The sequence below is a fragment of the Saccostrea echinata genome, unplaced genomic scaffold (assembly GCF_033153115.1).
Source record: "Saccostrea echinata isolate AGI-Se365-2 ecotype Australia unplaced genomic scaffold, CSIRO_AGI_Sech_v1 ptg000063l, whole genome shotgun sequence".
Classification (NCBI taxonomy): Eukaryota; Metazoa; Mollusca; class Bivalvia; order Ostreida; family Ostreidae; genus Saccostrea; species Saccostrea echinata.
Window position 1 is genome coordinate 215386 of NW_026889812.1, and position 15919 is coordinate 231304.

The 15919-nt window shown below is 34.4% G+C and overlaps 1 protein-coding gene across 1 annotated transcript; it reads right to left on the bottom strand.

The window, feature by feature from the left end:
* Positions 1 to 12909: 12909 nt before the first annotated feature.
* LOC133175583 (uncharacterized) lies at positions 12910 to 15912 on the bottom strand. Its single transcript, XM_061310700.1, has 3 exons — positions 15865 to 15912; positions 15466 to 15619; positions 12910 to 13226 (listed from the first exon to the last, which is right to left on the bottom strand). Exons 1-3 carry the CDS (start codon positions 15910 to 15912, stop codon positions 12910 to 12912), a joined length of 519 nt encoding a protein of 172 aa, XP_061166684.1.
* Positions 15913 to 15919: the final 7 nt, after the last annotated feature.

Here is a 15919-nt window from a genome sequence, read left to right on the forward strand (position 1 = left end):
GAAGAAATGGGCAAGTTTTCTTTATTTTTTTTCCTTTCCTCTACAAAATTGACAGAATCTAATTTCTGATAATGATATTAACATGTGAACATAACAGAAAAATGAATCAATTTAATTGCAAGTTCCCACGTCATGGCAAAAAACTCGCATGATACCAAAGGTGTTTTTGAATTCATTGAAATACTATGTATAACTACATGATTTTATAGGAAAAGAAAAACATTATTTTCTAACTATGATAAATAAATAAAAGAAATCATTTGTTTGGAAAATAGGTGTTGAAGTTTTAGATAATTCAACCAATAACTGTTACCTGCTTACAATTGAGAAATGGCAGCTGTGTCCGTGCCAACAGAAATTCAATTCACACTGTTCCTAGTCTCACGATTTATACAATTATTATCTACCAAGTCAAGGTTTTTGAATGTCTGTGCTCTACTCTTTGACCAATATCTATTTAAAGTTCATAACGTTAACAGTTCATAAATTTTGAATGTTGTGTAATGGTATTGGTTCTGATAAAAATGTACCTTGCCGTTGATGCTAGAAATAATTGAATTAAAATTTCTCACACTTAAGTGTTGTTTCTCATATCAAAGGTATAAAACTCTTCTAAAAGCGTAAGAGCTAACTGGTAAAAATTTGTTGGTAAAGCACATGTTTATACATGTTTTTGGTGGAATTCGTCTATGATATTTTGAGGAAGAATTATCTTGTTTTTAATTCTAAAACAGGGAAACTTTGTATTCTTGATAATTACTTAGGCAATCACCTATGCTTTTTTGTATCATGTGTCAGCTTGCCCCTAAACATTACATGCCTCTTATTGTTATGATTTCTGGTCTATGCCTTAACCACAGATGACACTACATGTCACAGATGGCATTTACGATTAACATGTTTCACCATCTATATATGTGCATTTATTTTTTTTTTCTGTTCAACTTATTTTTTTTTATCAGTTCAACAAGTTACTCAGAAATTTATTAAAGACTGTTCATTTCTTGAAGCTGATTTTCTTGATTTGTATTCATCTGATGAACTGCAATGTCAAATGTGTAATTAGCAAAGAACAGCGAGTCAAAATATTTTTCACATATCATATCAACTTTTGCAAAAAGATTTTTTGTCCTTTGGACCCACTGAGCTCATACTATTCACGGTAGCTCAGTCGGTAGAGCGCTCGCTCCGTAATCGGGAGGTCGTGAGTTCGAATCTCGACAGCGACTTAACTAAGTCGATAAAAAATGGGTAGCAACTGTTCCTTCGCCATGCGCTCGGCACTTTGAATTGAAAGATGCGGGTTCTTCGGATGAGACCTTAAAAACCGAGGCCCCGTGTAACGGCAGACGTTGACACGATAATGATTCCTCACTGCTAAACGGCCCTGAGTACTGAATAGAGGTCAAAATTTAAAGCACTTCACCGGTATATGGTGACGTCTCTATATGAGTGAAAAATTCTCGAATGAGACGTAAAACAACATACAATCAATCAATATCCACTGAGCTTTTAATTGAGTGTTTGATACGACATATCTCAAACAAAGTTTGGCATGTAACAATTCTCTATTTACTTAATGTGGTAACTTTTACCTGAACTGGACTCGTAAAATGAAGGGATTTACATTTGTCTGCAATATTTCTCTCCGTTTGTTTTATTTCTTGAGTCCCTATAAATTAAAATAATTATGTGACTTTTTCACGGTTCGAAGTATTTTGCTGTACAGATCCCACCTGTGTGGACGTACGCCTAACCATTCTAATATTGCTATTTTACTCGAACATGATAAAATTATTCACGACTGGAGAAAAATGTGATGTTATTTGCATAAGCCAAATCAACACAAACACACAAAATGCACAGAAAACAACGAAATAAACTTTAAACAATGACAACATTAGAACAACTAAAAGTCGGCCATGAGTTTTTAGGTGTATAATGCAAAGGATACATATACTCTTGTACTGCTATCTGGGATTGGAAGACTTATATGGCTTATGGATATTTAGGAATCGGGTTCAACTTCAACAAAGTGAAATATCCCCTATAGGTATATACCATTAATTGGTTATCACTGTTGTGTGATAATCTGCAAGAGTTGACAGTCTTTCTATAATTAAACAGGATAAGTAGAAATATACCAAACCGTCTACATGTATTACAGTTTCCTGAATTTAAATATGACTGATCATGCTTTGGCTGGTCTTGAAAAAGAAGAAATTGAAGTTATTTTTAACAATATATCCAATGTAAACCTTTGATCGTCCATTGTGCCCCTATCCTACCCCATATAAACTTCTTCTTAGGGCTTATTAGCTCTTGATAAAAAAAAATCCTGAAAGAAGCAATTAAATTTTATCTAATTCTCAATTATATCCCTTTGAAATAGGACATGACCTGCATTTGAATAAAAGTAAATTCATTTAATCCAAGTATGCTTTGTCGCAAGTTTAGTTAAAATCGGGTCGGTGTTTCTTGAGAAGAAGTCGAAAACGTGAGGATTCCAGACGGTAGCCGAGTAGAATGTGACCAGATCAGGCGAGCTAAAACGTCCAATAAAGTAATTGTTAATTAAATGACTGAATACCCTCGCTCTGATTTCTTTATATAAATCAATCAACTCTAACCTGATTCCTATCCCTATTAATCCTTATAGACTACAGTATATATGTATACCTTATTTTTTATTGTAATGAATACAACATTGTATACATAGAAAACAGCAAAATTGAATTACCTTTAAAATCCTCTTTCAAATTTTGCAGAATTTGCGTTTGAAACTCAACATTAGACCGTCTCTCACACAAGTATGCTCCACATTTGGTCTTTCAAAGTCTTGTCATGGATGCGCTTGGCCACATTTAAAACATAGTCCTCTGGTGACATTGACTCTGATAAGGTCAATATGCCCTCCAGGGTAACGTTGTCCTCAGTCAGTCTGTGAGTGAGACCTTTATCCTCAAGCTCCTTCAAAGGACAAGATAGGGTAAGGTCAGACTTTGGCCCCCTCATCAATTTTGTTCATATTTATATCCAAGAAACTCTTGAACTTACCTTTAAAGAAAAAAGATGTTTTACCGCCCTAGCTCTTTATTAAGGTTGCTAAGCAACACAAAAGACATAGCAACATTTTTGACAGATTTTATGCCTTTGCTGCCATAATACACAAAATAATTTGACTATATTTAATTCTTTAGAATAATACAATAGTTGAAAAGCTAAACATTGATTAAATAAAGAATTTTCAAACAGTTTATCTATTTATAACATAAATGAACATCTTCCATTGCATATATGTACCTTAGCAAGTGTTGATTTCCCTAGCGGCATATTATGATAATTAATAGCCCATTAACAACCTATGGCAATTACGACAAAAGTACTTGTGCATATGTATATAAGTAAATGTAGTCTATTATAATAAAATCAGACAGAGAGAACTCTTCCTTTTGGCATGTACATTTCCTAGCAACTAATTATATTCCTTAGCAACAAGAATCTTTTATAATATATATGACGTCGTTTGAGTATGTGTCTTATGTAATGAAAATGTATCTGAACAAGATTTCACTTAATACACATAGTATGTTGCTAATATTCAACGTTTATAATTGACAGGAATGAAATTATTATTTTTTATAAATTATAATGTCCCTTGAAGCAAAAATTATATATACACTGTACCACGTATTTTTGTTAAGTCAATTAAATGAACACATTTGCTATATTACTCCTCTTTTAAACAAGAGGGAGCCTCTTCCTAGTACTCTGTATAACTGTCACTGTCTGTTTCAGGTATATCTTCTGCATTCAAGACCCTGTCTAGCATGCTTGCCTTAAGGATAGCTCTGTTTATGTGTCGTTGGTACCCTAAATACCATAAAACACTTGCTACGTGGGCACAGGTACCAACGACGCGGGCACCAGATTTGCATGTGCAAAACCACCCTGTGATGGTTGAATTTTCGGGTGAATACTGCGTATCCATAAATTGTGTATGTTGTTGTTTGAATGCCTGGACTAAATTTTTACTCGAACTAAATCCGGTAAATCTTTACATATAAGAATAGAAGAAAGCCCGTCATCTGCTATGTGTTCAGCAGTGTAAGGTTGGACCTGCTTCAACTGGTATATGCCGAATGTAATCTGTCGAAGATCATCTAGTGATAATTTTGGAAATTTGTCAAGGGTCTCAGATTCTTCAGTTATGTTTATGTATGTATTTCTCTTTCTAATCAAATTGTTTTCCTCTACTAATGACTTGACATGATTCCCGAGCTTCGACTTCTCTAACATTTCTTTGGCTATCCTTTCTCCTTCTGGATTATGGTTGGCTAGTGGTGGTCTGAAGTTGTTGCAGAGTGAGCAAACTATTGGCACAAAGTCACCTACTGAACTAACATAATGGTTTGATATAACTTTATCTAAGAGTTTCCAATTTTTGATTCTCCCGTTGACACTCTCCACTACCCAGCGCACTTTTGTAATTAAACGGGAAAGATTTGCTTCTTCAGTGCAACGCTAACTTGATCCTTTGCTTAAATAACATGGCATTTCCACTTGTAGACCACAACTATTTAGGAAATCCATGGAATCATGGAATCCGCGATCCACAATACATACGTCATCAGAAGTGATCCAATCAGCAAGATTTTCAGCATTTGTTTTGAACATATGTTTTGCTACATGTATGCATGCGTCACTGTTCTTGCCATTTGCTCTGTAAGGCCCGAGTACACTTAAATATAACCATCAGATCCAGCAATAACCATTATTTTAACAAGTGGCCGGTGTTTGTACAAATTGTAAGAAACTCGTTGAAAATGATAGTCTGAACTTTTTGCATATACATGTATATGTACCATCCATTATGAGCACCGCAGAATTAGAAGTTCCAGATGTAAAAAGGGTTTTAGCTAGAGGGGTTGTATGTTGTTGTGCAAAGGTATCATGATCAATGTGATGAAATCCAAGATTTTTTGGAACATAATCATGAATTGAAGCATTCTTGGCAGCATGGATAGACCTTTGTATTTGTGATTTCTTTAGAGAAAACAATACGGCTAGAAGATTATTTGATAAACCTGTGAGTTTTACAAGCAAGATTGCAAGACAGGTTCGTTTAGATCGGACAGATGTATTTCTGAGAGAGGTGAGAGATGACAGGACTTCAATACATTGATTCCTAGACAGTCCTGTAAAGTAATGATAATCTTCATCTGACAATGATAAAGGATTTTCAAAGTCTAATCGAGCTTTTAATTACATTGATTGTCTCATCCTCTGAAGAAGGTCAGCAATATCTGTCCTGCTGAGATATGTCTGATCAATTGTTCCTTCAATCTGTGACATTGCAGAGTGGGTGAGTATGTCATTCTGAAAATGAGACTTGCAGGATCTACATTTTTCGTCTACATATATTCCTTTTTCAAGGAAGATGTTGGTTCTTGCCCGTAAAGGAACCACTCGCATGCGATTTGCTGAGTTTTTTTTTTCTCAGACAATACAACATTTGTGTGATTTTGAGGTGCTCGGAATTTGAAGTTTTACTGATTTTGGACTGAATTGTTCATCAGGTTTATTTACTGTACTTTGCAACTTTATTTTTTTTTAGATCTATAGAGTTCCCTTGAACAGCTCAAACAAGTTATATCGTCTTCTGTGGCTCTGCGAACGAGAATTTTTGATAAATATTTTCGGAAATGGCCTGATTTTACATGTCGTCTATTGCACCTTCTGTGGCAAACGCAACACTCATAGAGTTTAGCCATTTGTGCCTGCAATAATTGATAAAAGTTTGACTCTAATCTAGTACATATAACCAGTTCACAAAACATTAAAAATGCCACTAATGATTTTCCATACATGTAATTTAATTATACTGAATCCGTATGAGTTCATTTAATATATAACTTTAATTTATAAACATATTTCAACTTTTTGTTTCATTCATTAAACCTTAACGGGTTATAATTGCTTTAAAACTATTTATTTATTTAATTCATTTTTTTTTTATTCATTTACATGTATTATGAATTAATTATCCTTATCCATTGAATTATTAAGACCTAACCTTTCTTGTGTGTATTTATTTAATTATTTATTTAAATGACTCTTATCACCAACGTAATTTTGTTACATTTATTTATATTGTATCAACAGGTGCTTGAGGACAGGACCCCCCCCCCCCCCCCCATATATTTAGGGATTCCCAAGTTATTTTTTTTTTTCATGATTTATTTTTCAAGCATATGTTGATGTATATTTCTCTATAAAAGTTCACAATTAACGCGATATAACTATTTATAAAAAGTATATACACTGGTATACATCTCTATGTATCACCCTTCGTGTACCCTTTTGTTTTACGTTTAGCAGTTCTTCCCTTTTGTTTCAATCTGTCCTGGTTTACGACTAGATTGATCATATCATAGACATATATAAATGTTTAAATATTTAATTTTTTGCATGATTTATGATCATGCTTACTTATATATTTTTTATAGTGTAATAGATGGGTATTGCTACCGAAAAAAAGGAAAAAAAATGTTGCATATGAGCGCACATCCTTGACACGATGATCTGTAACTAATTACAACAGCACACCGTCAGAAACGAAAGTACAGCCAAGGAACACACGTTCATCAATTTACACATCAGAAAAATCTTTGATCATATTAATATAGAAAATTTAAATGTATATAGCTTCAGCTTTTAAGTATTTTTAAAATTTCCAATAAAAAAAAAACACACACAAAACAAAAACAAAATATGTATGGTATAGCTAATATGCTGGTTGTCAATATTTTGTTTTTCTATTCAATTCTATCAATTTGGAATGGGGAAAAAATCTGAAATATCTTTAAACTATCGCAGATGTATAAATAAATACTTACATTATTGGATATTTGCACAATTCTATTTTTTTCTTCCCTTTTTTCTTTATTTTTAAAGCAGACATAAGTTCGCATTCCGATTCCGATTGCAATTTTTGCAACACATCCAACACATAATTTCTTTTCAAAAATATAGAGCACAAAATTGCCTATTTCTGATATTTGCACAAAATATTAATTGTGTCAACTGCTTTCATTTTGCGAAGTTTCACAGATAGGCAAGCGTGTGCTCATAGTATATTCTAGAATCCAGGTAAAATGGCTAAAATGCAAAAGTCATTGATATTTCATAATACAAATAGTAGCATTTCTTATAGCATTTTGAAATAACATTTTATGTTGTATTAGTGCATATTCTATTAAGTAAAAATAACCTCCAAATATGTGTTTTGTTTCCATTTTATTTTAATGAAACGAGGGGACCATCAAGGACCCTTACCCTATTGTGTCCTTTCAAATTTTCACCAATTTCAAAGCATGCTTTAATTATTGAGGTAGGAGGTCATCAAAACATTTTACCACTATACCCTTAAGACTAATCATAAAAAAAAATCAACAATTCAAAATCCATTGTAATAAATCACAACTGTAAAACATGTGCTTTTTTTAAAACTTGAAATGAATATTATATGAAATGAATATACATTCCTACAGAGTTAACTATTATTAGGCCAAGATCTAGAGCTAGATGCAACGAATTTTGCTACTATAAAATGTAAAAACATATATAGTATTACTTTACCTGATTGTGAAGCAAGAGATCTAAATATGTCTACAATAAAACTAAAGGTTTTCTTCTCTGTTCAACCGTTCACGGTAGCTCAGTCGGTAGAGCGCTCGCTCCGTGATCGGGAGGTCGTGAGTTCGAATCTCGGCCGCGACTGACCTAAGTCGAATAAATTGGGTAGTAACTTCCTTCGCCATGCTCTCGGCACTTTGAAGTGAAAGTTGCGGGTCTCTCGGATGAGACCTTAAAAACCGAGGCCCCGTGTCACGGCAGGCGTTGGAACGATAAAGATCCCTCACTGCTCAATGGCCGTAAGTGCCGAGTAAAGGTCAAAATTTGAAGCCCTTCACCGGTATATGGTGACGTCTCTATATGAGTGAAAAATTCTCGAATTGGACGTAAAACAGTATACAATCAATCAATCTTCTCTGTTCATACTTCATAAAATAGTCTTGGACAAATAAATCTTAAGATTTAGAACTCGTTTTATAGCATTGATAGGGTATTAACTCTTTACAAAAGAAATAGTTACTATTCTTTCATGCGTGATATTGTGCACAATAATTATTATCTTTTTCAGCCTAAATGTATCTGGAAACACTAATAATAGTTTGTCCAATAATGATATTTTTGTTTATTTCTTGTTCATTATCAATACTGTCAGGTGTTAGGTTTTTATGAATATATATTTTCTTACTTTTTCTACCCGCACAAATATCAATGCGTACAAATAATGAGAGTAACTTGTTTAATGATTTTATTGCTGTATGTCACTTGCCGTTTATACACTGCTACAATCTATTCATGCACAATGAACCAATATCTTAGGTACGTTAGCCTCTAATTTTAAGTCCTCTATGTTCGACAAAAATGATCATCTTCTTTCAAAACGCTAGTTCTCATGCAGATTTGATCAAATTTCAAAAATACTTGGAAAACATGTACATACGTTGAAGCATGATTCTGTCTATTCATTTTTGATTTTACAAATGATGTTGTCAAGGTCACTAAAATAGAATTTGAATTTTCTATGATTTTTTTTTTCTAATAATATTTTTTATAATGTTACATTTTCAATTAGATTTGGTACACAAGTAGACTATACTAAGGTACATCAAGAAATCATCAGTAGAGTTTCGGTCTCATTAGAGTCTTCTAGTTTTTAAAAAAAAACCACATTACTTAGATAACAATTTCAGCTCAAAAATCATATTGATTTCTGGTACCTAATAAGGAAAATAAAATAAATTATTTAAATATTTTGGATTTCCATCCTTTCGGCATCAGTATCACTGAAAAGACATAATTTGTCGAAATGCGCATCTGGTACAACAAAATTGGTACCGTATATGATATACACACCAATGAAGTGACTGATTAAACTGCAGGTATTTTTATTTTAATAACACTGTATAAAATATAAAATAAATCACTGTAACTAGAAGGAAACAGGTTGTCATCTGTATCTGTACACAACCCACAAGCTGTTAAAATTTATATTACGTAGAAACTCTCCATCCTCAGTTATGATGTGAATACAGTAATTGTTATCATCACTTATAAGGATGTGGCTCTGACTGTCTGTAGTGGACTGAATGGTTTATTTTGTGATCTGGGAGTTTGTCCAGTATATCTGAATCTTAGTTTCCCGACTTGATTGCCAACAACTATTGCTTTAGCTCCACAGTCAGCCATACAGAAACTAAGGTTCCTGTTCTCACATAAGTATATTTCAGAACCACAAGATGAGTAGAGAGGTTTAGCCTTGACATCAGAGTGTCTGGATTGTTTGTTTGTGAGAGCCAGAGTATTGTACAACTAATGAGTGTCTTTTGTCATCACTGTCCATGGTAACCAGGAAGTCACCTTTAGAAGTGCAACAGACACCTGAGGTCTGTAGTTCTGTAGTCTGGTCACCTCTTCTATGACTTCATTCTTCACAATATTGACAGATCTATCCACTTTATCAGTGTAAATAAGATCTCTATTTCTTGATACTGCTGTATATGCTGGGATGTTCCCCGATTTTTTTGTGATTGTCTTGATTAGTGAGCTCTGATTGATACTGTAAAGTGGCATGGTATGGCTATTTCCACTTGTCCAAATCGTTTCATTTCTAAAACATGTAATATTTCCAGAGTAGACTGAGGAAACACTTCCAGGGAAGCCTGAAGGAACGTTTCCAGGGAAGCCTGAAGAAACATTTCCTCGAGGGCATGAAGCAACATTTCCAAAGAAGCCCCGGGCATCATTTCCAGGATAGCCCGTGGCAACATTTCGAAAGTAGCTTGAGGAAACATTTTCTAGGGTAGCCAGGCAATACTTCCAGGATTGCCCGAGGTAAAATTTCGAAGGTAGCCTGAACATGAAATAAAGTTTTTTGAAATCCTTGGTGTCTCGAGTGGCCTTTTTATTTCTGGAGATTTCTGCTTGACTAAGGGAGATTTCATTTCTGGAGGTTTTTTTGTTGTATTTATACTGTACCCATGCTCTTCTGATTTAAGGAAAATGGAAGAAAAAGTCCCGAAAATTTTATAGAGTTCTTCCTTAAATTGTGCCTTGAGTAAATTTAAATACAGAGAGAACAAGGTTTTTTGAGAGATTTTTTTAATATTCATCCGCAATAAATTTTACACTGAATGGTGATGAGATGTCATTTGAGTCGACAGCAATATCTAGTGAATCAATTTCATCTTTAATGTCAACAATTTTCTTGTTAATTTCATCAAGATGTTTCTGTAAAGTTTGTAACACTGAAATCTTCACTTCATAGGCTTTTAATTTTATGTTTAATTTAAAATTTAATTTATATCTATTACACCCCCTTTGAAATATGTATTTAATTAAATTAACTGTTTACTCCCTCCCTTTTATTCATTTTGTGTTAAATCTAAAAATTATGTTCAACAATTATTGAACAAAAACCCCGCCCCTTTTTGGGTTACTATTTGCAATTTTATCTCAACCCTCATCTTTATTTTCTCTATTTATTAAGTTGACATTTTACTCCATGTATGGTCGGCCAACAAAATGATTGCTTCAGTCTCCTCGGCTAGGTAACACGGTGGTTATTTAATATCAATCATTTATTTATTTATAAAAAATAATAAATATATGTACATGTATCGTATATCTACACGATCATGCAGAGGCATGTTCATCTTTACTTCACATAAAAAGTGTTGAGAGGGAACAGAGATTTTGAGACTGGTAGCACAAGGTGAAAAAATAAGAAAAATATAAAATGCTTCGTATCAATGAATGATTTATCACAGCAAAATTTATCTAAAATATATATAAACACATAAAAACATAAAATACAAATTAAATATATATCAAAGATTTTAATTTTAATCAGATTGGTTATCTGAGGGTAAACAGATTTTTATTAAGACAACAAACACAATTTGGAATATCCTATCTCAATTATATACAGTAACTTGAAAGCACGTGAATATGTTTTTTTTACTCTCAGTTAAGGAAATGTGTTACTACTTCTAAAGAAATTATGCTTTAAATTAATATGTCTTAACAAAGTGAAAGTATACTTTCAGATTCATCAAATATAATTTGTTATTTGACAAAACGTTTAAAAAATATGCTTCTTTATTCAACAAAATGACAAAGAGAAGTGCATAAAATGTTAAATATTATTTTTTTGACAAGTTAAACATTGTTGAAGTTAAATATTTTGTACTTTTCACAACTTTATCGAAAAGTTAGGCATTTTTTTCTTATTTTTTTAAAAACAAATTCTTATAAACATTAAAAATTCTTCAGAGTTTTTTTTTCATACTGTGCTTTAGGTTTGCAGAGAAATAAAATAATGTGAGGGCTATTCGAATGTGACTCAAGAGTTCACTCTAGTCGTCCTTGAATTTATCTAACAGAGCATAAATTTTACGTACTTTTGGTAAATTGTATGATCGTTCTGAAAAAAAAATGATAAAATGTTATATATCAACGTATAAAGTTACTTAATTGTTATGGCATTGACACTGAGAAGATAATTTGATAGCTAAGAAGTAGTGATAGCTTTAGATTTGTTGTTTTAAATATTTGAAGAAATGTCATTGGAACAAGTTCACATTACGTACTTGACACATACGACGGTCCATGTTTTTATGTTCTGGAGTTGTAGGAAAAGATTAGAATTTTTATTCCAATACCTTAGAGTACCTTTTCCCATTGGAATTTAGATCGTATTTTTAAGGAAAATTATTCAAAAGGATCGTTATTTAGAATGAAAACCTATCATGTTTTCACACTGTCACATTTTCCCTTGTATTAGTTAATGCATACGTTAAATTTTATAAAAATTCTTTCTATAAAAATAGACTGATTACTAGCACTGAAAGTGTTTACAATTACAACTTTTATGTAACTGTAAAAATATTTACGTTATGTTGTATCAAAAATGTCTAATGGTAAAATTATTGGAATGTTTGTTACCTCGTAGTTTTAGGTCCCTTAGACCTCTACTCGGCACTCAGGACTATTGATCATTGAGGGTTGTTAATCGTGCCAACGCCTACCGTGACACGGGACATCAGTTTTTTAAAAGGTCTCACCCGAAAGTCCAATACTTTTAACATCTTATGCTGGACGCTTGGCAAAAGAATAATCACTATATATGTGTAGTCTTAGGTTCGATTTGGCATCGGGATCGAAAATCGAACCCGGTACTTTGGATCAGTAGGCTGCGACGAACAGTAACGATAAATGTAAATGTATCTTTATATATATATATATATATATATATATATATATATATATATATATATATATATATACTTCTCAAAATTTGATAAGGATCACTAGGTTATATGTGTGTAATTTACCACTAACATAACAACAGACATAAATTTGACTCAGGAACGTGTTTACTCAGGTTATGAATGAAAATTCCTGAACGGCATGAACTTTTACCAATACGGAATGCTTGAAATCTGATAACAACATCAAAAGGCATTTCATTACAAAAAGTCAACAGCAATCCAGAGAAAGAATTACACAGTTTTTGGGGATAGTCCATCATTACACTTAGTCGATAAAGTGTCAATACCGGGTATGACCTCCCCTTGCTTCAATGACGGCTTGACAACGTCGAGCCATGCTGTCAATAAACACCCGGATGTTTCCAATGGGAAGGTTGTTTCATTCTTCCACGAGGGCGTTTCCGAGCTCTGCCAAAGTCGTTGGTTGTGCTCTACGGCGTGAAAGGGCAACCTGCAGCATGTTCCATACATGCTCAATCGGGTTCAAGTCCGGCGAGCGCGCTGGTCAGTCCATACGGACAATTGTCTCCTGCAGAAGGTACTGCTCCACCTCCCTGGCGCGATGAGGACGGGCGTTATCATCCATCAGGATGAACTCAGGGCCAACAGCACCAGCGTAGGGTCTGACGTAACCATCGAGGATCTCATCCCGGTACCGCACCCCCGTCATTGTTCCTCTCTCCAGGACATGAAGATCTGTTCTTCCATCCCTGCTGATTCCACCCCAGACCATGATGGAATCACCACCATGACGGTCATATTCATTTATGTTGGTATCATGGAAACGTTCACGTTGTCGTCGCCACACTCGGTGCCTCCTGTCTGTAAAGTCCAAACAATACCTGGACTCATCGGTAAACAAAACTGGAACCCACTCGTTCTGTGTCCAAATGACATGATCTTCAGTCCAGTCCAGTCACTCCCGCCGGTGTCGAACAGTCAGAGGGACTCGAACAAATGCCCTTCTTGAGTTGAAACCTGCATTGTGAAGCCGATTCCGTATCGTCTGAGTGGACACATTTACCCCCGAGGCGTTCAGGAGGTCGTTACGTAGGCTGGTTGCTGTCCAGAAGGGATGGCGGCGTGCCTGAAAAGCCACAAAATGGTCTTTGCGTTGGGTTGTCAACCTCTTACAAACACCCCCATGTCGGTGTGCTGCTGTACCAAAAGTTTGCTATCTGTTCCAGGCCCTGTTTACAACGCTCTGCTGACGTTTAGTGCATTTGCAACGTCACGTTGTGAATAGCCAGCGTCATGCATTCCAATACATTTGTCCAGTTGTTCTGTCGTCAGGCGACGCCTTACACGTTGAGGGGGCATTGTGTTGATAAGCGTAGTGTAAACACTCAAATGAGTTTGAAATTTTAGAAAGAATCAGACACCGATGCCTGAGTAAAAATCGTTAATATACTATATATATTTGTTGTAATAAATCCCATATTCCTTTCAGTATCCACCCAGTCATTTTTACTCGCAAGAGAATAAATGGTACGCCTAATCTGAGCCTTTCTCCGGAAAACGCAACTTTTGACTGAAATTTGAAAGTTATGATTTAATTAAAAAAAAAAAAACGCAGGGGAGAAGAACGTTACGAAACAATGATATTTTTCCCCATTGCTTAAAAATACAGGTGACTCTCGATGGCTCGAACTCCGATCTCTCGAAGTGAACCTCCGGTCCCGTTTTTTTTTTCATCTATATAACTAAGCAAATTTACTCCTGATCTCTCAAACTTCCGATCTCTCGAAGTTCTCTATCTCTCGAGCCAAGACCTGGGTCCCGTTACACATATTTCATTGTTTTTTTACTCTCTATCTCTCGAAGTTTTGATTGCGCATGTACATGTATACACGTCAATCAAGCGTAAAATTAATTCAGCTTGGACTTATCTGGATAACAGTGAACGCCTGGGGCTTGGATGGACGTGTTCATTGGGTGTTTACAGAGATGATACTACACCTGTGAGTCGTCCGAGTGTTGATATAATTAATTGGTTAACTGGTAAATTATAAACAAATCGCTTCACAACTTATTTTGACTGGACGAGACGATAATTTTGAGAAAATAATTTAGGGATGTATCAGGAAATTTTCCATAGATTATGAACTTTTATATTATTCGAGTCTACACAATCCCAGTTTGGCAAACATTGCACAAGAAATCCTATCTCAAGAATTGTATATCGAGCAATCTTGTGAGGGACCGATCATGCCCGCGCCGGGGGGTTAGCAAAATCAAAAATTGCTATTCAGGTTTCATGTAATCATGAAATGAGAACAAATAAATATTGAAGCTTAATCATTTTATTTATTCAAAACAATAACATCGTTGTTGAAATCAAGTGAATTACCTGTAAAATACGAATGAAAACGTGTAATGACATTATCAACATATACTTCCGGTATGTATAATAGTAGAACAATGATGATCGGAACTGAAAATTACGGATTTTATTCACTTTCTATCTCTCGAACCCCCCGATCTCTCGAACTTTTCTTACGGTCCCTTGAACTTCGAGAGATCGAGAGTCACCTGTATTAATGCATATTCTAGAGCAGTTTTGGAGAAAAAATTTACTTAGTACTTTAAAAATTTCGACCCAGTGTCTTTTGATAATAGAAAATTCATTTATAAAGAAAGAATTCAAAACTTTTAAGGGTCCTGGCCATTTACCAGGACGAATATGTGAAATTGATATGAAAAGGAAACTTGAAAATTATCTTAATTTCCTCGCTTACAAAAATCATAAAAAAAATCTAGTAAGACAGACATGTGAAAATGAACAAGTAGATAAGGTTAAAATTATTTGATGGTGTGTACGTCTCAAGTGAACATTATACTTAATATAGACAGTTTAGCCAGGAAGCTTTCTTTTTTATTACTTTCGGTTTTTTTTCCTATAAAGCTGCATTCACATATTTCATGTTTTGTTTCAATCGCTCTTGCTAACTGAAAGTGAAAGTATATTAAATAAAAGACTTTATGTTTTGAGAATTTAATTTGCTTAACTTGTTTAAGATGTGGACACAACAATTATTATAATCCTCTGTAAGGATATTACTCTGACTATCTGTGATGATTCTTTTTGGATTGAATACTTTATGAAGGGGTGCAGGAGTACGCCCATCATATCTGGATATCAGTTTCCCGAACCGATTGACCACTACTACCGCTTTAGCTCCACAGTCAGCCACACAGATATCAAGGTTCCTGTTCTAACAAATGTGTTTATCAGAACCATCAGTTGAATAGAGAGTTTTACCTTTCTCATCAACTTGAATGGATTGTTTCGCTGTGGAGCTAGAGTATCGGGTAACTTTTGATTGTTTATAATCACTTTCCATGGTAACCTGCAGGTCACCAGAGGAGGTGCTACAGATATTGGAAGGTGCCCACCCCCTGTATTCCAGCTTTGTAGTCGGATCACTTCTTGTATCTCTTTTTCTTAAACAATGTTCACAGTTCTCTCCTTCTTATCAGTATAAACGAGTTCTCCACTTCCCGTCATTGCTACG

Bases quoted from the DNA above. Each gene is read 5' to 3' on its own strand.
- LOC133175583 (XM_061310700.1), bottom strand. From the start codon at position 15,912: ATGACGGGAAGTGGAGAACTCGTTTATACTGATAAGAAGGAGAGAACT. The intron at 15,620-15,864 runs GTGAACATTGTT...CACATTTGTTAG, and splicing joins CTGATAAGAAGGAGAGAACT to AACAGGAACCTTGATATCTG. The intron at 13,227-15,465 runs GTAATATCCTTA...TGGACTTTACAG, and splicing joins AATCATCACAGATAGTCAGA to ACAGGAGGCACCGAGTGTGG.